This window comes from Choloepus didactylus, chromosome 7, assembly GCF_015220235.1.
Source record: "Choloepus didactylus isolate mChoDid1 chromosome 7, mChoDid1.pri, whole genome shotgun sequence".
In the NCBI taxonomy this organism is placed as follows: Eukaryota; Metazoa; Chordata; class Mammalia; order Pilosa; family Megalonychidae; genus Choloepus; species Choloepus didactylus.
The window spans coordinates 119,873,571-119,897,362 of record NC_051313.1 but is presented as its reverse complement, the minus strand read 5'-3'; the positions used below and the strand labels follow the sequence as shown (position 1 = coordinate 119,897,362).

At 45.3% G+C, this 23,792-nt stretch overlaps 1 protein-coding gene and 1 pseudogene across 1 annotated transcript; both read right to left on the bottom strand.

The window, feature by feature from the left end:
- Positions 1 to 745: 745 nt before the first annotated feature.
- Positions 746 to 3,742, bottom strand: ZBTB12 (zinc finger and BTB domain containing 12). The gene is made up of 2 exons (XM_037844785.1): positions 3,401 to 3,742; positions 746 to 2,916 (listed from the first exon to the last, which is right to left on the bottom strand). Exon 2 carries the CDS (start codon positions 2,895 to 2,897, stop codon positions 1,518 to 1,520), a length of 1,380 nt encoding a protein of 459 aa, XP_037700713.1. The 5' UTR covers positions 2,898 to 2,916; positions 3,401 to 3,742; the 3' UTR covers positions 746 to 1,517.
- An 8,932-nt stretch (positions 3,743 to 12,674) lies between these two features.
- Positions 12,675 to 23,101, bottom strand: LOC119540717 (annotated as a pseudogene).
- Between the last annotated feature and the right edge of the window lie 691 nt (positions 23,102 to 23,792).

The following is a 23,792-nucleotide window of genomic DNA, read 5'->3' as shown; positions in this document are numbered from 1 at the left end:
AATGCACAACCTCGAGCAGTGACATACTATCCCTTTAGGTATTGAAGTCTGGCTAAAATTTGGAAAATAGCTGTATGATTTCACAGGCAGGTGGTTGAGATAAGAGGCACCTGAGGCCAATTCAAGGCCTTCTGGGAACTGTAGTTCTCTTTGGTTAAGATCTATTCCACAGCTTTCTGGGAATTGTAGTCTTCCCTGCACCTGAACCCAAACGTAGCGTTTTTTAATTTTCCCTGGGAACTGGACCTACTCCCCAGACAAACATTGCCCAAACACAGGATTCTGCTTATAATGTCAGTGGACCCACTGACCATCTGAATAACCTATCCCTATCCCTGATACCAAACCCCTCAAATAGAAAAGCAACTCAGGTGCATCCCAGCCATGTCAAACAACCACTGCACACTTGTGGTGCTACAAGGTATCCTGCCAGGTATTGAGGTTACAGTACTGACAGAATCCCTGGCCAGAGGAGCCCACTAGTTACACTCTCCCTTCCCTGTCAAAGGCTGGGCTCTTTTAGGTATGGGACCTGCAGGAGTTGTGACCTCCAGGTATTGAGCACATGGCATCAGAAGACAGGCTGTCTAGGGTGGGACAGTCAGAACTGGGGAAAGAAAAAGGTTGGTCATAGACACACAGTTGCCAGAGTATAAAGAAAAAAAAAGTTTTTTGTTTTTTTATTTTGTGGAAAATGAAAGCAGAAAAACTAAAACCCCAAACTCCAGAAAAAATCCTAAAAAATACGTTTTTTCTTAAAAAATACTGTATAAGTCTCTACTGCTCTCCCTCCCCCCACAACAGCCCTTGTGTCCTTTCTTCTAAGTGCCCTCCCCCTACCCCCACAACTATTCACATTGTTCTCACTATTGTACTCCCACTTCCCAATATCTACCCAGGATGCTCACCTCCATATTCTCTTACCTGGTTCCTTACATTGTTCTCCCTAGAATTTTGGAGAGCTTTGTTTGTACTCACAGTTCCCTTCCCCCAGCATGCAAAAACTGTCTCCCCAATCCTCTGGGATTCAATAATCTTCTCCCCTACCAATCCCTCTCCCAAGGATCTATTCTAAACAGGAGCATGTAAGCTGCCTCCTGCCCAATTCCCTCCCAATTCCCACCCACCGAATCCCCACCTCAAGAAATGTCAGAATCTCCTCCTGGGTAGACTTTAACCCAGAGTAACACAATTTCCAAGATTTTTCTCCTCATCCTATAGGACCCTTTCCCTCCCTCCATATATCCATGCACTTCTAAGAGAAAATCTCTCTCTGGGACCCCATATTCCCCTGGCCTTCTCAAAAACCCTCTCCCCATCTCCTTCCTTTTCAACTCTGAAGAGGCAGGGTCTTCTCTCCAAGGAATCTTTGGCCCCTCCCTCAGGATGTGTGTCTGCTAGGTTCTCCATCATACCTTCCTGCTCCAGACCCCCCACCCCCCTATACTCCTGGACATCAGAAGCCCCTTCCCACCCAGCCCAGGGGCCGCCGGGTTCCCCCTCTGCGTGCTGGCCCGCTAGCGGATGAGGACGTTGATCTCAGCCACGCTGGCCTCCAGCACGTTCTCAGCCGTGGTCTTGCCGTGCTGCTCCTTGAGGTGCCGCCTGATGGCGGGTTTGTGGGCGAAGCGCACGTCGCAGTAGGAGCAGCGGTAGGGCCGAGCACCCGAGTGCAGGTTGAGGTGGTCGTGCAGCGTGGACTTCTGCGTGAAGCACTTGCCGCAGATGCCGCACGAGTGCGACTTGACGCCGCGGTGCACGTTCATGTGACGGTTGAGGTTGCTGCTGTGGTTGAACTGCTTGCCGCAGCGTGGGCACATGAAAATGAAGTGTTGCGCCCGCATGTGGAAGACCAGCTTCTCCACGCCCTGGAACACTTCCGGGCACTTGGTGCACTTGATGTTCTTCAGGGGGTTCCCACCCGAGAAACCCCCAGGCAGGGGCCCTCGGCTACCCCCCGCCCCCAGGCTGCCCCCCGCCCCCCGGGCAGCCATGGCCACTGCCGCTGCCTCCACCAGGCCTGAAGTGGCCCCCACGCTGGCCCGGCCCCCTGGGATCAACAGCAGGCCCTCCCCTTCCGCGTCCTCGGACAGGCTGTAGCAGGCCTTTACTACACCCTGCGGCGGGGCCACAGCGCTGGGGGGCACGCTGCTTTGGGCCAGCTCCCCAAGGTGGCTGCCCACGGATCCCCCGATACCCAGACCCCCTCCCAGGCCTCCAGGGGGTTTGAGCCGGTGCGCCACCTCCAGGGCGGACTCCACCTTGACAATGCAGATATCAGACACATCCTCATCCTCCTCCTCGTCCTCCTCCTCGGCCTTCAGCTCCAGGTCCTCATCCAGCGGGAACTCCAGCTTCACGGGGCGCAGGAGTGGAGGGGGCAGAGGGGGCGGGGGAGGGGGCTTGGGGGCCGGCTTTGGGGTCCTGGCAGCGGGGAGGAGGGACTTGGTGGCGCTGACACCGCTCACGAGGCTGGCCTCGCTGACCGCGTCCTCTTTGAGGCCGATCTTGGGCTCGATGAACTGGCTGAGGGCATTCCGGCATTTCTCCACCACGTGCTCCATCTGCAGGTAGGAGGCGGCCGTCAGATAGTTGACGATGTCCCTGACGGCGAATTCCAGGGCGCCAGTGTAGCAGGAGAGGAGCAGGTCCGCCACGATGCGCGCACTGTGCATCAACGAGACCTGCAGCTCAGAGCTGGGGTTCAGCAGGAACTGGTCCCGCAGGAAAGGCGAGCAGGCGGCCAGGATGACCTTGTGGCCGCGGAACTTGAGACTGTCGGCCACAATGGTCACGTCGCAGAACCGCTCCTCTGCGCGGAGCTGGTTCATATTCCGCAGTGTAGCGGCCTCATGGCCGGGCAGCTGGAAGCGCAGGACTTCCACCCCAGAGGCCATTGTGGCGGAGGGGGCAACCCTGGTTGGGAAGGAAACCGGTCAGAGACAAAGGTCTCTGGCTCTTCGAAGCCGAGGCTCTAGGCCCCTCGCCCACATTTTTGCCCGACTCGCTACCCCCAGCACGCTATCCCCCAGTCTTCAGGCCTCTTCCTCAGTTTCCCCAGTCCCGGGGGAGGCGCTGGCCTCCGGAGAGAAGGGAGGCGTGGTTCCCGGGGGCGGGGCCGCCAGCGGAGCATGGAGCAAGCCCGCGCGCCCACGAGGGAGGGACTGAGTGGAGGGGGCAGCGAAGTGGGGCTCTGGGTGCGGGGGTGGCCCGGGTTGCAGGCTTTTCCCACCCCGCCCCCTTACCCGCTGTCTCGTTCCTTCGCCCCCCCTTTGCACGTTTGCACGCGCCTTTCACGTCCCCCCTCCCGCCTTCTGCACGCATCGTGCCTGCCCCCTCCCCCCCCGGGGTCCGTGGCACGCCCCCCAGCCCCACGATCCAAAGTGCACGGGCCTCTCACCTGGCCGGGTTCCGCGCGCTGTTTTTTTCCCCCCCTATTTCCCCCACCCCCCCGGGGCTGGCAGCGCCCCCCACACACGGGCAGGGCCTGGGCAACGCGCAGGCGCGGGGGTGCACAGGACGCGCGCGCGTGGCCGGCTCCGCGTGGGTGTAAGGGGGAGGGGCGGGGGCGGCTCGTGCTGTGTGTCCCAGGCCCCGCGCGCGGCGGCGGCGGCGAGGACTCCGGGAGGAGGAAGAGGGGAGGGAATTAAAGGAGCAGGATCCCCCCTTCCCGACCCCCCTTTCTTCACCAGTAGCACCCCCCGCCCCACGCGACGCGGTTAAAGGGGCCGGACGGCCTTGCCTCCCCTTTGGCCGGGATTATTTGTCCGCCAGAGCGGAAATACGTTCCACTCCCCGCTCTTTCTCGCTCCCCCTCCTCTGTGCCTCCAGGCCCCGCGGCCTGTCTGCGCGTGCGTGCCAAGTGCCGCGCGGAGGCTCGCTCGCTGAAGCCCGCCTCCTGCTCCCCGCGGCCGGCGGATCGCGGTGCTGTTCGTGCCGCACCCCGCCTTCCCGCTTGGGGCGTCCGCCTGGGCTCCCAGTGAGCCTGGCATCCCTCGGGCCTCGCTGCCACCTGCTCCGAGAGGTGTTTCCTCTTTGGTCCAGCTGTGCGGAGCGGGAACCCGTGGTGCAACCGCGGCCTCTCCCAGGGCCCCAAAACGCCTCGGGGCTAGCGGAGTTGTTGATCCCAGTTTCCACACGTGTATCTTCCTGTGGAGTGTGTTCTCAGTTCCTCCAGCTACATTTTCGGATTTTTCCCATTTTTCTGAAGCTAGCAAACACCCCAGCCCTCCTGGCTCATCCTTCACTCCCCGCAAAGTCTTAACAATTCAGTGCCTTTAACTTCCTTCCATCTCACAATCGTTTGAAATCACACCCATCCTCCCCTCCATTCTCAGAATTAATCCCAACTTCTTGCCAAGAAAAACGCCCTCCGCTTGCGCTGTTGATGACCTTGCGTATTTCACCCCTACTACCTATTTAACTCTACCACCAGTTCTTCTAATTATATGATTATTTCTATTAGTATGCTTCCACTACCTCTCATCTTTCCATTGCAGCCGCCCCTCTGCCCACCTCCTCCCCTTAGACTGACCGCCTGAAACAAAACCTCCCCTCAACTCGGTGCCTCTGGCTTCTTTTTGTCACTCTCTAACTATGCTGCAGTCTCCCTTCCCTTCCTCTTCCTTGCACCCTTCACACCTACACTCACTTCTCCACTCATCCAAGTCGAGGTGAAGATGCCGCTGTTTCCTTCCAAATGGATTTATTACATCCTCCAGGAGACTAGAGCATTTTCCTTATACCTCCGTGTCTGATGAAGTTGCATTATAGAGTTCAGTATCTGGTTTCCCCATTAAGATTGTAAACTTGATTGAAGGAATTATGTGGTGGGTTATGTTTTGTAAGTCTCACAGAAAGGCTAACTGTTCAAGTTCTCCTCTTCAGCTCAGCCGGAATCTACTCATAAAAAGTCCCTCACTTAAATTGAATTCCCAAACTGAAGCGATATTCTTTGGTGGGAGGGTAGGGGCCAAACTTAGTTGGTGCCTTGACCCTTATAAATTCTCTGGCTTTCACACCCTCTCTTGTTGCTTTCTATTCTAAAATGCCACCTTCCCTCTCCTTCCTTTGTAGTCAGGCAGTATGAATTCCAGGGAAAACATATGGGGTTTTATGTCAGACACACCTAGGCTTAAAGCTGTTTTCCACTACTTACTAGAGGAGGGCCCTTGGGCAAGTTACTTTGTTTTCTGATAAAGCGTCTTTATCTTTGAATTGGAGACACCTATTCCTCACCAGGCTAATGTGAGGTTTAAGTGAGCCTGAGGTAACAGTAGGTGCTGAATCAACAATAGTTTCCTTTCCCTTTTCTTTAAGTGGGAGACAGACTGAAATTTTCAAAAGACCTTCAAATAGTTTCACTATCCTACCTTCTCTTTTCCTCATGGCCAAACTTCTGAGAGCAGATATTCAAAAAGGTGTTAAGAATTTATTTGGGTTTGTAAAGTTATGTATCCCATACCCTTCTTGCTACTTCTCCTTTATGGGAGTGCGGTCAAGACAGGGGGCCTAATCCCAGCCTACAGCCCTTGGTGGCAGGTGGAGTGCCCAGCCCCACCCAGCTACAGCTTGACGTAGAAATAAGCAGTTGGTGCAGGAGGCTGGCTTTCTCTCTCCCGTCTTGTGGGGACATATGGAGCTATCTTTCCCCATACACACTATGGAGGGGGGTCTAGGTTCACCTAGATCCTTGTCCCTTGGTGCCCTACTTTTGCCAGTGTGAGAGGAGGGGACCTCCTGTCCTTCCTGGTTTCAGTACCAGATGCCCTAGGGTAGAGTCAACAACAGATAAAGCCAGGATTTTTCATGGGCTTTAGAAAGAAAATCTGACTAGAGATGTTAAGAAACAACTAGGAGACAGAAGGTCTTGATTCTAGTCCATGTCTGAAGTCATCCAGGCCCCAGAGGTTTCCACGTAATTGTGGTGTTTGAACAAACTGATTGTAGAAGTTATATTGTTTAGAAAATATAGATCCTACACCAAATAAACGTTTCTTCCCTTGGTCTCACATGGAAGTTGAAGTTTTAACACACAGTCAGTTTCAACCTTTACCCTTTGGCCCCATTTGCCCTAGTCTTAACCAGATTTGCTTCATTCATACCTCTAATTGAAGTCTGGGCTCTTTTCCAGCTTTTTTTTTTTTTTTCCAACATTTGCTGTATGCGTTAATACTGACATTCACATTTGCCAAGCTCTAGCTCTGAGTTTCAGGTGTCACACAGATAGCCAGTGTTCCAGAAACCAATCAGGTTATACGCAAAGGGATCAACATCTCAGAGTTTGGAGACAGCCATTACAATTCAGGAATAGATTTGACTGCTATAAGAGCTTACAGTCTAGGGACCATTACAACAATCATTTCCCTGTTAGGCTGTGCTCTAAGAGTCAATTCTGAGTTTACACATTGTAGTTTGTCCATATCGGTGAGGCATTACAGTGTTTGCCTTTGTTTCTGGCGTACTTCACTCAAAATGCTGTCTACAGGATCCATTCACCTCCTTGCGTGTCTCGCAACTTTATTCCTTCTCGTAGCTGCTCAATATTCTTGACTCCATTCACCCCCTTCCCTCCCAGGATCTCACTCTGGTGATTATCAGAACTGGAAACTTCATCCTCCCAGAAATTTAAAGTTGCATCACACCATTCTCTAAGTAGTCCTCAGAACTCTCCCTCCTGGAGGGCGGCAGTATACCTGCTCCTCCACCCCCAGGAAGACCCCCAATCTCCAGTCTCTTTTCTGCCAGACCCCGTTCCCCCTTCCCCTTCCTTCCTTCTCCACCAGTGCCCTTCCCTCGGACCCTGGGACAAGCCCCCTCCCCACCATGGCTCTCTTCACCCTTCTCCACTCTCCTGATTCACCACCCCACTCTTTTTTTTTTTTTTCTTATTTATTTATTTATTTATTTATTTATTTTTATTAAATTCAGTTTTATTGAAATACATTCACACACCATACAATCATCCATGATATACAATCCACCGTCCACAGCATGACAACATAGTTATGCGTTCATCACCACAATCTATCTCTGAACATTTTCCTTACATCAGAAAGAACCAGAACAAGAATAAAAAATAAAAGTGAAAAAAAGAACACCCAAATCATCCCCCCATCCCACCCCATTTGTCCTTTAGTTTTTATCCCCATTCCTCCACTCATCTATACACTAGATAAAGGGGGTGTGATCCACAAGGTCTTCACAATCACACTGTCACCCCGTGTAATCTACATTATTATATAATTGTCTTCAGGAGTCCAGACTGCTGGGTTAGAGTTTGGTAGTTTCAGGTATTTACTTCTAGCTATTCCAATACATTAAAGCCTAAGAGGTGTTATCTATATAGTGCATAAGAATGTCCACCAGAGTGACCTCTCGACTCCATTTGAAATCTCTCAGCCACTGAAACTATTTCATCTCATTTTGCATCCCCCTTTTGGTCAAGAAGATACTCTCAGTCCCACGATGCCGGGTCCACATTTATCCCCGCACCACCCCACTCTTGATCCCATCTCTTGGCAGACAACCATGTCTCTTAATTACCAAGAAAACGGAGGCTTGGGTGCCCTCCTTTCACCCCCGTGAGCGTCTCTTTCTTTACTCATCTTGTTTTCCTTTCCTTAGTTTCAGAGCCTGTTGCAAACCAATCCTTCCCTACATCCCCTGCCCTCTGACTCTGCTCCAGTTCTTACTTTTCCAAGAAGAAAGCAAGACTTATCTCCTTTACTGGTTCTGACCTAAAGTCTAAAAACTCAGACAGTTCTTTGTTACATTAAAAAAAAAAAAAAAAAGCTCCTTCTTCAACCTCTGTGTACCCCTGGCTGGCACCATCTTACCTCCCCATTCCCAGGACAGCTGTTGTTCCGAGTGTTCACAACTGTTGGTCATTCCCTCTTCACACTCCTCGTTTTTCCCCAAAATGTGTGTTGTGAATATATCAAACGTATAGAAGAATGTATAGAATGAGCACCTGCAGCTAAAGACTAATGAAACAAACACTGGGGTACTTGCCTGCAGCTCAAGAAATAAGATATTCCTATAAACTTAGATGCCCCCAGAGTGCCCCATGCTGACCTCCCTCTCCCTCCCTCAGAAGTGGCCACTATCCTGGTTTTCTCATATATCCTTCCTTTGCTTTTTTCATAGTTTCATGTATGCTGTAGGTACTCCAAAATGGTATATTGCTAAGTTTTGCCTGTCTGGCCTTCATAAAAAATGGAATTGTGTTCTGGAGCTTGATTTTTCACTCAGTGTTAAGATTTTTTTTTAACTTGTGTAGCGTAATTCATTCACTTCCTTTCTATTGTATGTTTACATCACAGTTCATTTATCCATTGCCTGTTGCTAGACCTCTGATTGTTTGCAGTGGTCACGCACAGTGCTGCTGTGGACCCTCTTGCCGTAGTGTCAGTGCAACATCTGAGTTTCTGCAGGGCAGCAGTCTTCAGACTAGGGTCGTGTATCCCCGTGGGTGGGCAGGGTCTTCCACAGGCCGGCCACGGGGACCAGGACAGGTTTAAGGGAAGGAATTATGTTCCAGTTTGACGTTCCCATATGCCCCCTCCCCTGACGCTGATGGGCCTGGAGGGCCCTGGGAAGGAGCAGGCACTGCCCCTCCCCTGCACTCCCCCTCTCCCCCCAAAAGAAGAACTAAGCTGGAAGGCAGGAAAGTAAAAACACCCAGGGCACCAAAATGTTGGTCTGAGAAAGTGAGTGACCTAGTGACAAGGAACACACCGATCTGCAAGTCAGGTGCTTTCCCTTCTGTCCTTCCAACAAAATTGAAGGACTAATTGAGTTGTCAGCTGATTGTTTTTTAAAACTGCAAATTTTATTGAGATATATTCATATAACACGTAATCCTTAGAAAGTATACAATCAATGTCTCACAGTATCACCACCTAGTGTGCAATCATCACAATCAATTTTAGAACATTTTCATTATTCCAAAAAGAAAAATAACAAATAGACATAAAAAAAGAAAACCCAAAACACCCCATACCCCTTATCCCCCCCCTCCATTATTGACCCCTAGTATTGGTGTGGTACATTTGTTTCTGTTGATGAAAGAATATTAAGATATTACTGTTAACTATAGTCCGTAGTTTGCAATAGGTACTTTCTTCCCTGTATATCACCCAATTATTAACTCTTTGTACAAGCGTTGTACATTGGTACTAGTTTGTGAAAGAATTTGTTTATATTTGTAGTGTTAATCATAAACAAGCTGATTGATTTTTTATGATAATTTTTTTTTTGGCTTAAACAACAGGAGTTCATTGGCTCATGGTTTTGAGGCTAAAAGAAGTTGAAAATCTAGACATCTGCAAGGCTTACTTTCTCCCCAGTGATCAGTTTTCTGGTGCTGGCTGCCAGCCATCCTTGGGGTTCCGTGGTGTGCCAGTTTGGATGTAGTATGTCCCCCAAAACACCATGTTCTTTAATGCAATCTTGTGGGGGCTGTGTTGATTAGGTTGGAATCTTTGGATTAGGTTGTTTCCATGGAGATGTGGACCCATCCAACTGTGGATAATACCTTTGATTAGGTTGTTTCCATGGAGGTGTGGCCCCACCCATTCAGCCTGGCTCTTGATTAGTTTACCTGAGCCCTATAAGAGCTCAGATAGAAGGAGCTCAGTGTTGCAGCTTAGAGAGACATTTTGGAGATGGCTGTGGAAAGCAGACTTTTGCTGATGCTTTGAAGATACTACCCCAGAGTTTGCCCTGAGAAGCTAAGCCTAGAGACATTTTGGAGAACATCATTTTGAAATGCAGGCTGGGAGCAAGCAGACGCCAGCCCCGTGCCTTCTGAGCTAACAGAGGTTTTCTGGACACCGATGGCCTTTCTTCAGTGAAGATAAACTCATATTTCTGCCCTGGTTTGGACTCTTTAATGGTTGTAGAACTGTAACTTTGTAACCAAATAACCCCCCTTTATAAAAGCCTATCCATTTCTGGTATTTTGCATAACCACAGCATTAGCAAACTGGAACACTTGGCCTTTCTGTCACGTGATGTCCTCTCCTTTTTCACTTCTGTGACTTCTGGGTTCTCTTTATAAGGCCTCCAGTAAACTGGATTAAGGCCTCCCCTGGTTTTACCACACCTTAACTAAAAATAACATTTTCAAGAGGTCCTGTTTACAATGGGTTCATACCCACAGGACACAGATTAAGTACATGAGTTTGTTGGGGCACGTAATTCAACCCACCACAGCAACTTTAATTACATCTGTCTGTCAGTCTATCTATCTGAATTATACATATTTTAACTTTATATAAGTGTAATCACACTATTTTTTTCTTTTTCTTTTTTAATACGGTTTTATTGAGGTATATTCACATACCCTACGATCATCCACAGTGTACAATCAATTATTCATAGTACCATCATATAGTTGTGCATTCATCACCAGAATCAAGTTTTGAACATTTTCCTTATTCCAAAAGAAATAAAAATAAAAGTAAAAAGGAATACATAGAGCATTCTATCCCCCCCATCCCCTCCCATCCCACTCTATTTTTCATTTAGTTTTTGTCCTCATTTTTCTACTCATCTGTCCATACACTGGATAAAGGGAGTGTGAGCCACCAGGTTCTCACAATCACACAGTCACACCAAGGCATAGTTAATGCAATTGCCTTCAAGGATCAAGGTTACTGGGTTTCAGTTTGACAGTTTCAGGTATTTCCTTCTAGCTATTCCAATACACTAAAAACTAAAGAGGGATAGCTGTATAGCACATAAGACTGCCCTCCAGAGTGACCTCTTGACTCCATTTGAAATCTCTCAGCCACTGAAACTTTATTTTATTTCACTTCCCCCTTTTAGTCAAGAAGATGTTCTCAATCCCATAATGCTGGATCCAGGCTCATCCCTGGGAGTCATGTCCCATGTTGCCAGGGAGATTTACACCCCTGGGAGTCAGGTCCCACATATGGGGGAGGGCAGTGAGTTCACCTGCCGCATGGGCTTAGACAGAGAGAGACAGGCCACATCTGAGCAACAAAGCGGTTCTCTGGGGGAGACTCTTAGGCACAATTATAAATAGGCTTAGGCTCTCTTGTTCAGTAACAAGCTTCATAAAGGTAAGCCCCAAGACTGAGGGCTCATCCTATTAAATTGTTAGTCCTCAAAGTTTGTGAAAATATCAGTAATAACCCAGGTGGGGAAATCCAACATTTCTGCATTTCCCCCCAGTTCCTCAGGGGGGCCCTGCAAATATATGTTTATTCTCTGCCGAAATGACTTTAGGATGTATTGTGAATTCACAGTAACCTGTACAAACCTACCAGATCTCTCTTCCTATTCAAAGTTCCATGTAATTATGGTGTTTGAATAAACTGTACAAGTTAAATTATTTAGTGTACTGCAGAAAATATAAATCCTGCAACAAATAAACAACTCTTCCCTTGGTCTTACCCAGAAGTTGAAGTTTTAAAACACAGTCAGTATCATCCTTTACCCTTTGGCCTGGTTTGCCTTAGTCCTAACCAGATCCTTTTCATTCATAACTCTAATTGAAGTCTGAACTCTTTTAAGCTTTTTTTTTAAATAATTGCTGTAGATTTTTTTTTCTTTTACTGTGGAAAAGATTTATTAGTCTGTACAAGTTGGTAAGTTGGTTTTCATAAACTATTGGTTACTTGTTACGGTAAATGATCAAGATTTTCATTTCAACAGTATTTTCCCACACATATCAGAATCTGGAAGCAATATGCCTTTCACACATTGTCACTTAGTGTTTCTACCCCACCCCTTAAAACACAAAAATAGGTTTTTGAATAATAACTAGCCATTTAGAAAGTCATAAGATACAGGTCTTCATAAACATGAAACAAGCTACAATTGAGGTAATTGGATGAACACTACCAACATTTATGAAAAAAAGGGTTGGTTTGAAAAGTGGTACTATGTGAGTTACAATAAACACACTATTCATGTCCTTGTGAAACCAAGATGGCGGAAAATCTTATTGCCATTCTGCCAAACACCACATAACCCAACAGGCTGTGCAAAGGGGCCACTCATCCAATGTAGCTACCACAGAATTAAAAACTCTAGGTAAGCAACCAAGTTACTCATGGAAGTAAGTTAAAAAGTAAGGCCAAACTTTGATCTTTAACGTATCAATGCTAGTTTAGAAGCATCAAAACAAAAAGAGATTTAATTATAAGTGACCTGGGCTACATTCTGTCATGAGAATTATGTGTAGTACTAAAAGAGAATCTGCCAGTGCACATCCTAGAAAAGCTGTGGAATCATGCTCTTTGTTATTTCTGAAGGAATTCACCAGTTTGATAATACATGTACACCTCCCAGTGTTTCCAGGAGCTCTATGTACAAACTAATTCAGTAATTGATAGGAGGATTTAAGCAAAGAGGAGACCAAAAGAGACCTTCTATCAACATATATTGAATGGATAGATCTTTTAAAATTACATGATAAATTTAATTCATAAAATATGATAAATTTAATTAAAAAAATAAAATGTACTCATAAAGGTACACCTATTTTATGTTTCATAAAAAACTGTAGACTGCAAATTGTGCATGCTTACCATAATGTTTTACCCGGGAAAGTTGTGAGTGGGATTTCTTGCAAATATTTACTGCCATGATGCAAAACAAATATGTGCAAAATGCAAGGTCCCTAAAATAGCAGTTAGAGTTTATATACAGAAAGATGTCACTATCTGATCAAATACGCAAGAGACAGAATTTCCTAGAGTTTGTAACACAGAACAACAACCACCACAGGCGCCGCCTCCTTGGCCTTCTTCCGTGTGTGACAGTTTTACTCCTTTATTCTGGTTCTCACTTCCCTGCAGTTCACGGGTCTGAATGAGCTTTTCAGCAAGTTCCTCAAAGCCACATTGGACACCATCACAGGTTTTTGCACTTGCTTCTATGAATAGCATGGAATGCTTTTGTGCAAATTTCAGTCCTTCATTTCGATCAACGTCACAATTTTCCTTATCTATTTTATTTCCAACTAGCATGTTCACTGTGTCATTTCTTCTGCAGTATGTTTCCAGTTCATTTAACCAATTATCCAGTTTAAGAAAGGTGTCTCTTGTGACATCGTAAACTAATATAACGCCCTGTGTACCTCTGTAATAGCTAAAAGTTAATTTTCTGAACTGCTCTTCATCAACAGTATTCCATATTGCAAGTTTAGCCTTATTTTCATCCACTGAAATTGTTTTCACCTTAAAGTCAACACCTATTGTTGCTGCAAGCTCTAGAGCAAAAGTATCATCTGTGAACCTCAAGAGGGGGCTGGACCTGCCCACCCCACTCTCGCCGATGATAAGGATCTTAAGGGTTTTCAGCACATTCTATTCTATCCTCACCCGCTTAGCTCTGAGAGAGCTGTAGGTTTCTTATGATAATTTTCGATGACAGATCACTGTGTTTTGGCATGTAACCAAGTGACTTCAAAGATGTTACTGACATTGCCATGACAAAACTCCTCCCATTCCTGTCTTTGTATTTATGAGAACAAGATTTTCAGTTCTAACATCTATAAAAATGAAAAATAGCAATAGAATTCATGCTGAATCCCTGTCTAATTCTAGCAATAAATAAGTAATGTTCATTCACGAAAACAATGAATCTATTGAAAAGAAATTGGCCCAACCATCTCATTTAGAATTGCACTTCCAATGTATTCTTTTTACTTTTTCTTAATTATATCTAGCAAAATTTGTAATATTTTATGCTGTTTTGATAAATTATTAATAATAATCATAATGGTGACTTACTCTGGAAGAAAGTGTTTTACACATAGAACCTTAAGGCTACAAGAAATTTTAAAAACTGTTTCAATTTATAGACATATTTTTGATGCAGAGAATAGAATATATTACACTAGGCTAATGTTTTGGGAGTAGAAATAGAAATGTGAATTCAGAAAAAATGAAACAGTGTGAAATTTCTGACTGTTAAGGAAGAGTGTGGTCATGTACTTTTTAGAGAATCACAGAGGCAATTGTTGAGAGTGAAATAACACTTTAAAAAGTCATTATTTACAACACACTGAAAATTGCATCCTTTTGGAACTATTTAAATGTTTGCAAAAAATTTTAGGAGGCAGCATACAATTGTGCAAGGGAGTACATAGTTTTGCAAAATTCTTTCAGGGATAGATGAGCAAAAAGTTTGAAGATTCAGTGCTTAAATTCCAGTGTGAGCACGAATCACCTGGGGATTTGTTTAATTGCAGATTCTGAGTCAACTGGTCTGGGGTGGGGCCTGAGAGTCTGCATTCCTAGAAGCTCCTGGTAATGCTGATGGTCCTTGGACCATACTTTGAATAGCCGGCATCAATATATTCATAAGAGTGGAACTGCTGGGGGATGAGATCTACATGTGTTCAACTCCCCTGGCTATTGCTGTTCTAGTTTGCTAACGCTGCTGGAATGCAAAACACCAGAAATGGATTGGCTTTTATAAAAGAGGGTTTATTTGGCTACACAGTTACAGTCTTAAGGCCATAAAGTGTCCAAGGTAACACATCAGCAATCAGGTACCTTCACTGGAGGATGGCCAATGGTGTCCGGAAAACCTCTGTTAGCTGGGAAGGCACGTGGCTGGCGTCTGCTCCAAAGTTCTGGTTTCAAAATGCCTTTCTCCGAGGAAGTTCCTTTCTAGGCTGCAGTTCCTCAAAAATGTCAATCTTAGTTGCACTTGGGGTATTTGTCTTCTCTTAGCTGGAGCAAGAGTCTGCTTTCAACAGCCATCTTCAAACTGTCTCTCATCTGCAGCTCCTGTGCTTTCTTCAAAGTGTCCCTCTTGGCTGTAGCTCCTCTTCAAAATGTCACTCACAGCTGTAGCTGCACTGAGTTCCCTCTGCCTGTCAGCTCATTTATATGGCTCCAGTGATCAAGGCCCACCCTGAATGGGTGGGGCCATGCCTCCTTGGAAATATCTCTTCAGAGTTATCAACTACATTTGGGTGGGGCACATTTCCATGCAAACAACCTAATCCAAACTTTCCAACTTAATCCCCACTAATATGTCTGCCCCAAAGATTGCATCAAAGAATATGGCTTTTTCTGGGGGACATAATACATTCAAACCAGCACAATTGCCAAACTATTTTCTGAATTGATGGAAGTACTTTACACTCCCACTAGCAGTGGGACTACTGTAATTAAGCTTGCTGTTTGGGAAAAGGTCACTAAATGTTTCCCAATTTTCAAAGGTAATGGATATCCTTCAGTCTTCATCTGGCTTGAGTTTTCTGCAGCCAGTGACACGTTTGACCACTCTCTCATTTGATATACTGGTTTCCTCTGTTTCCATGACACCCCAGTCTCCAGGTTCCTTTTCTTCTACAGCCTCTGTCTCTTCTTCAACCACTCACTCTCTTCCTTTCCCCACCTTGTGACTGTTGGTGTCCTTGGCCTTCCTCTGATCCATCACCCTGGCTAGTATCACCTGCTCTCAAGAGGTCAGTTACCACCCTGATGACGCTTACATCTCTAGCTGCAGCCAGACATGTCTCCTGTTCCAGTCTGGAATGTCCATCTCCTCCTGGTCAATTCCAAAGACACCCAAATGCAACATATCCTAGGCAGAATCTGTTATTTTTTTCCTCAAACCTGCTTCTGCTCCTATGGTCCTGGGGTGTGGTGCCTGTCTGGAAAGTCACAGACACACACTCAGCCGTCATCTCCCAGCCCTCACCCACTGCTGCCCCGTCTTCTATCGTGCGATGACGTTTCAGTCTGTTTCCACTCACACTGCAGGGGAGATGTTAGCTCTCATGAAAATGCCTGACCAGACCTCAAATCCGGAAACCGGGAACAAGTAGCTCCAGATGCTTAGCAGGGCAGGAAACTCTCAGTGGCAGGGCCCCCTCCCCTGGGGTGGATAAATACCCACCTCGGACAGTGTAAACTTGTCTCTCTTCTACGCCAAGTGGAACAGTTTGATCTTCCCAGGAAACCAGCCATGATGGAATCTCTTGCCCTGCTCTTTTGGACTTTTGTGCTATGTAAGCAACGAAGCAGTCATTTGCTGAAAGTATCTGTTGTTGCTGCAAGTCTCTGTTGTGCCCAAGTCTGTGTTCCCATGATGCACCGTGTAACAACTCACTTCACGGTGCCAGCATCCCACCCATCACCCCAGCCCAAAACTTGGGATTCAATATAGACTCCTTTCCCCTTCATCCCTCATATATACTGAGCCGCCAACCCTTTCTCCATCCATGTAATAAATATATATGTTCCTACTATGTTCCAGCTCTGAGCTAATGCTGGTGGTAAAAGCACAGTAAGATGCAGTCCCTGTCCTCAAGAGGATTATGGTCAGTACACAGGCAATCAATCCCAATGCCCTGTGATAAATACTGAGAGGAAGGCATGCCCTGGGGTGCAATGAGAGCCCAGAGGAGAGGGCTCAGAGGGGCCTCCGAAGTCCTCTCCTCGGTATTTGTCCTGGTCTCTCCTCCACTTCTTTGCTTGCTCAGCCTCTTGTCTTCTTCTGCTAGAACTACAAAAAGTCTCCTAACTGGTTTTCCAGCCCCTTCCAATTCACTTCCCACACTGACTCCAGAATAGTATTTCTGAAATGCAAATCAAATCATATCATTTCCTTACCTAAAATATGGTATAGTTAATTGCCTGCAAACTACAAATGCCAGCTCCTTACTTGGGCACACTCCCCTCCAGGGCCTAGTCTCAAGGTGGCCTCCCCTTCTCTCTCCCACCCTGAAACTGAACTACTTGGAGTTCCCGTCATGTACTCTGGGGTTGCAGAACCCAAGCCTTGGCTCACATGCACTGCTTGACCCTCAACCCCCTTTATCAGGGAGTTGAAAACTCGTCTTGGCTTTTTTTTTTTTTTTTTAATTTAAAAAGTGTTTATTGTAGTGACATATTTGCAACACACGATTTCCCATTTTAACCACTTTCATGCGAAAAAGTCAGTGATATTAACTACACTCACAATGTTGTGCCACCATCACCACCATCTATTACCAAAACTTTTCCATCACCCCAAACAGACACTCTGTCCCCATTAAGCAATAACTCCCCATTCCCCATCCCTCCACCCCTGGTTACCTGTTATCTACTTTCTGTCTCTATGAATTTGCTGATTCTAGGTATTTCATATAAGTTACATCATATATCATACAATATCTGTCCTTTTGTGCCTGTTTATTTTAGCCAACATGATGTCTCCAAGGTTCATCCATGTTGTCACATGTATCAGAACTTCATTTTCTGACTTTTCATGACTGAAAAATATTTCATTGTATGTATATATCACATTTTGTTTATCCATTCATAGAACACTGGTGAGCAAACATTTGTTTGAGTCCCTGCTTTCAGTTCTTTTGGGTATGTAGCCAGGAGTGGAACTGTCAGGTCATATAGTAATTCTGGGTTTAACTATCTGAGGAACTGCCAAAGTTTTCTACAGCAAGTGCATCATTTTACATTCCCATCTACAATGCACAAGGGTTCCTATTTCTCTGCATCCTCACCAGTACTTGTTATTTTCCTTTTTTACATGATAGCCATCCTCGTAGGTGGTTTTAATTTGCATTTCCCAATGGCTAATGATATTGAGCATCTTTTCATGTGGTTATTGGCTATTGGTATATCTTCTTTGGGGAAATGCCTATTCCAGTCCTTTGCCAATTTTTAAATTGAGTTATTTGTCATTTTGATGTTGGGTTGTAGTAGAACTTTATATATTCTAGATATTAAACCCTTATCATATATATGATTCCCAAATATTTTCTCTCGTTCTATAGGTTGTCTTTTCACTTTCTTGCTAATGTCCTTTGATTCACAAAAATTTTAAATTTTGATGAAGTCCACTTTGTTTTTTCTTTTGTTTCTTGTGCTTTTGGAGAACACTTACATTTTAAGACTCTCAAGTTCCTCTCCTCTGGAGAGACCTGATCTCCTCCCGTATGTCCTGTGAACCTTATATGCACCCCAATCTTAGTTCCTATGTTAGTTAGGATGGCTAAATAATGCTGCAGTAACAAACAACCCCCAAATCTCAGTGGCTTAACACAAGCTTTATTTCTCAGCACTACATGTCGGGTTATTGGGGGTGGTATTGGGGGACTCTGATCATCAGAGGCTCTGTCAAAAGAGGGTACTGTGGTGTCTGGCATTGACAATTAAACACTTCTCCCTAGAAACAACAATATATCACCTCTATCCATATCTCATTGGCCAAAATAAGCCATATGCCTATGCCTAACTTCCAGAGCACAGAGAAATTCAATCCTACTTGTGCCTGAAAACTGGTGATCAGCCTCAGTGACTGCCACAGCTTGATGCAGAGCTGACTGGCTTATATATCTCTTTCCCATTCGACACTGGGGATCCCAAAGGTGTCACAGGGTCTCTGTCCATGAGGAGTTTGTGATCCAGGGACATGAAGAGACCAGTAGATTGACGGCTTATAATTCTTTGTGTTAATGTCACTGCCTGGTGGTGGGGAGCCCTTGGAAGAAGAGCAGTGGATTATGGGGAGAAGAGGATGGGAAAAGGACTGTCTTAATTTGGGTTTCCCTGAAAGTAAAGCCCAAGACAAAGACTTGGGTGCAGATAGTTAATTTGGAGATGATTCCAGGAAGCAGGAATGAGGTTGCAGGAAGTGTGAGACCATGAAGGAGGAATAGCCAGCTTGAGAGAGTGTCCTGGTTTGTATGTGTTATGTCCCCCAAAACTCCATGTTCTTTGATGCAGTCTTGTGTGGGCAGACATATTAGTGTTGATTAGATTGGAATTCTTTGATTGAGTGTTTCCATGGAGAAGTGACTCAATCAACTGTGAGTGAAATGTTTGATTGGATGATTTCCATGGAGGTGTTACCCCGCCCATTCAGGGTGGGTGTTAATTGGATCACTGGAGTCCTATAAAGGAGTTCACAGACAGAGGACCTCAGAGCAACTGGGAGTGACATTTTGAAGAAGAGTTGCCACTAAGACAGGACAAAATGCCCCAACAGCAACATTTTGGAGAAAGCCATTTTGAAACCAGAACTCTGGAGCAGACTTCATCCACGTGCCTTCCCAGATAACAGAGGTTTTCTGGACACCATTGGCCATTCTCCAGTGAAGGTACCTGATTACTGATGCCTTACCTTGGACACTTTATGGCCTTAAGACTGTAACTGTGTAACCAAATAAACCCCCTTTATAAAAGCCAATCCATTTCTGGTGTTTTGCATAACGGCAGCATTAGCAAACCAGAACAGAGAGTGATAAGGATGTTACTGATGTGTTCTTTAGATTCCAGTGGAACTTCATGAGGCCAGAACAGAATGTCTTCAGGAATTGTCTACCTGATGGGAGGCAGGAGCTTCTACCCACTGACTTCTACTCTCCATAGCTTGAAAGTCATTTGTTGGCAATAAGCCCCTGTGCCTTCCCCATTTATGCTTGCACATGGGCCTATAGGGCACCTGAGGTACCGGAGAAGGCCCAGGGGGTGGAAAGCAGAAAGACACATCAGGTGCCAAGTCCACTCAATTGGGAAAGAGTAATCTCTTCAACAAATAGTCTGGGAGAACTGGATATCCATATGCAGAAGATCATGAAGGATGACCCTTATCTCAACCATATACAAAAATGAACTCAAAATGGATCAAAGACCTGAATATAAGAACCAGGACTATAAAACATAGGGAAGAAGAAACATAGAAAAACACATAGAGAAGCATTGTGCCAGTTTGAATGTGTTATGTCCCCCCAAATGCCATTATCTTTGATGTAATCTTGTGTGGGTGGACCTATCAGTGTTAATTAGATGGTAATTCTCTGAGTGTTTCCATGGAGATGTGCCCCACTCAACTGTGGGTGATGACTCTGATTGGATAATTTCCATGGAGGTGTTGCCCCGCCCATTCAGGATGGGTCTGAATTAAATTACTGGAGCACTATATAAGCTCAGACAGAAGCAGCAAGCTTGCTACAGCCAAGAGGGATACTTTGAAGAATGCCTAGGAGCTGAGAGTAGCTGCAGCTGAGAAACAGTTTGAAGACGGCCATTGAAAGCAGAATTTTGCTCCGGAGAAGCTGAGAGGAAAAACTCCCCAAGAGCAACTAAGAGTGACATTTTTGAGGAACTGCAGCCTAAAGAGGAATGTCCTGGGTGAAAGCCATTTTGAAACCAGAACTCTGGAGCAGAGGCCAGCCATGTGCCTTCCCAGCTAACAGAGTTTTTTTTCGGACACCATTGGCCATCCTCCAGTAAAGGTACCTGATTGTTGATGACTTACCTTGGACACTTTATGGCCTTCAGACTGTAACTGTGTAACCAAATAAACACCCTTTTATAAAACCAATCCATTTCTGGTGTTTGGCATTCTGGCAGCATTAGCAAACTAGAACAAGCATCTTCAGGATCTTGTGTTAGACAGTGGTTTCTTAGACCTTACACAAGAAGAATAAACAACAAAAGAAAAAATGGATAAATGGGACATCATCAAAATTAAAAACCTTTGTGTATCCAAGGACTTCATCATTAAAGGGAAAAAAACAACCTACAGAATGGGAGAAAATATTTGGAAATTGGAAACCACTTTCTGATAAAGGTTTAGTATCCAGAATTTATAAAGAAATTCTACAACTCAACAATAAAATGACAAACAGACCAATTAAAAAATGGATCAAGATTTGAATAGACATTTCTCAAAAAAGAAGATATTCAAAAGGACAGTAGGTATATGAAAATATGCTCAACATCATTTGCAATTAAAGAAATGCAGATTAAAACCACAGTGAGATACCACTTCATACCCCCTAGGATGACTGTCATTAAAAAAAAAAAAAACCTGAGAACAACAAATGTTTGTGGGGATGTGGAAAAATAGGAATCTTTATACAATTTTTTGGTGAGAATGTAAAATGGTGCACCTGCTGTAGAAAACAGTTTGGTGGTTCCTTAGATAGTTAAACATAGAATTACTGTATGACCTGGTAATTCCACTCCTACGTATATACCCCAAGAATTGAAGGGAGGGACTTGGACAGATATTTGTACACCAATGTTCATTGGAGCAATATTCACAAGAACAAAAGGTGAAAGCAACCTAAGAGTCCATCAATAGATGAATGGATAAACCAAGTGTAGTGTATCCATAAAAAGAATTGTAGTTCTGATATATGCTATAACATGGATGAACCTTGAAGACATCCAGTTGAGTAAATAAGCCAGACACAAAAAGACAAATATCGTATGATTTCTCTTAAATGAAATACTTAGAATAAGCAAATTCAAAGAGACAGAAAACAGAACAGTGGTTATCAGGGGTGGGGGTGGGGGGGAGAGGGAATGGGGAGTAACCAGTTAAAATGGTTAAAATGAAAAGTAAAATGGAAACAAAATTCTAAGCAGAGAATAATGAAATGTTTTGTAAATTATAATTCAAATGGGGCATTTTGGGGAAAAAAAATTAAAAAAAAAAAAGAGAGGCATTTCATTTGGGAAAAGCCAAAAAGCAAAAGAGAAATATTTTAGGGTAAATGAAATCTTTTAGCTTTTACATAAAACATTGATAATGAAATTACATTTTAAAATAAAATTGTGTGTGTGTGTGTGTGTGTGTGTGTATGTGTAGGGGTGGGGAATTGATAGGGAAGGGCGTGAGAGAGTTTTGTGGGGAGTGAGAATGTTCCAGATTTTTTATCTAGATTGTGATTTCTCAGGGGAATCCCTATGTAAAAAGTTAGTGAGCAGTACACATAAGAACTGTGCACTTTTCTGTACGTGTGTTTACCTCAATTTAAAAACAACAACAAAAAAGAATGTTTACCAAGATCATGCAAGTTGATTGGTCAAAGGTGAAGCGTCACATGTTGTTATCACTTTTTAAAAAGTGCAGATATATTTTCAAGTGATTTGGATTGGTTTAAAAATCATCCCAGAAGGAGTGGGCGGGGCGAATAGAGATGACCCGAGATCATCCATACACTCATAATTGTCGAAGCTGCGTGAGGGTTACACGGAGGTTCATTACACTATTCTCTCCCTTTTGCATAGTTGAGATTTTACAAAGTAAAACGTAATCTGCAGAGAGAACTGCATCAGAGCCCCTTGTTAGTATTCCGGCAGGGTGATTCTTTTGGTGGATTGGAACACTCAGGCGAACACGTAAGCCACTTTTTCTGTGAAAAGGCATTTACTGGACTTCTTATATTGGGGGACAGGGTTTGAGATACAAAGGAGCTGCTCATTCCCCAAAGACCTCCTGCCAGAGTCTTCCCGCCTGTTTCCGGCACTTTTTCCTTGGCCTCCTTATGTTTCTCACCATTTATCTGAATCTGTGCCATACTCACGCAATAAAAAATACAACGTAATAAAGGGGATTCAGTGAACAGAAAGTGTCCCTCCTTGCCCTGCACCCCATTCCCCCTCCCCCAATTCTCCCCATGGGCAGCTCTCCTATCCGGTTCCATGTGTAACCTTTTCAGAGAAACAAAGTATATCCATATAAAGAACATAAGTAGCTATCATCCTCTTTTCCCTATTATTTTTGCATAAGCAATGGCATCTCATGCACACTATTCTGGACATCTGTTTAGTTGAGAGTATATATTATATTTATTTGAGACATCCCACCCTGTATATACAGATAAGCCTCAAGCTTTCAGAAGCTGCATACTATTCCCTGTCCATATACCACCATGTACTGAGTTAGAACCCTGTTGGTGAACACAGGATATTTCCAAACCTTTGCTTTGGGGAACAATGAATGCTGCTGGGCTTGTATTTGGACATTATCCTTTCACACCTGCAGCGGAGCAGATCCCTCATTTTGATGTTCCTAATTTAACTCTCAGAGGTAACCTTAAGAGGAGTGTGTTGTGCTTTGGCCCCGTGGGTGACAAGGTGACAAAACAGATTGAGTGAGGTTATGAAACTGCGAATAAAAGTGGCCAGGCTGAAGCCGGGATTCTGGGCTGTCTTGAGTCAAAACCTGAGTTCCTCCTACCACACAGGCCAGAGATGGGGCAGGAGGCGTTCTTCTGGGTCATAACCTTCCGTCTGCGTGTGTGGCGGGAAAGCGAGGCATGAACGCACGTCCCTCCCACCGTGGGAAAGTCCCAGCCCTGCACCATGGCAGCACTGGGGGCGAGAGAGGAGGCTGCCCCTGCTCCATCCCTAGGGCTGTCCCCTTGGTGGGAGGGGAGTGGGACTCAGAACAGGGAAGGAGATGGAGCATCTCCCTCACTCCCCAGGATGGAGGAGGTGGAAGGAACATTAGAGAGGCATTTTTAAATGAAAGGGGAGGGAGAGGGAATTAGTCCCCTCTCCCATCAAAGCTAAGTCCATTCCTGGGGGGTGGGTTTGCAACTATAGGCTACCATTCTCTTGCCCTTTCCTAGCTGACTCCTGAGTGAGCTGCGGTCACCATCCTCCTGCTTGGGCTGGGTTACTTAAACAGGGCAGCCCATAGATGGCTTGACGTTGGGGGAGGGAGCCGAAATGCATGACTGGCTTCCCAGGACTGTGGAGACTCTAGAGGGGTGGGATGGATGGGGGTGAGGTAGAAACTGTAGTGTGGGCAGACGGGCACACTGGTGTACCCCAGGCCTGGATGTCTACAGGGGCTGTGTCCTCCTGACAAAAACGTGACCTCTTCCAGGAGGGCAGGGATGGACCTTCTGTTTCTTGGGAGTCCCCCATCCCACCCTTTGGTGCTTTGCTTAATTCTCAGGAAATGTTTGTGGAATGGATGGGAGGGGAGAGAGGGTTCAGTATCCAGCCCAGTGTCTGGGCCTGAAGGGTGGCCTCTGGGGTCCGGGGACC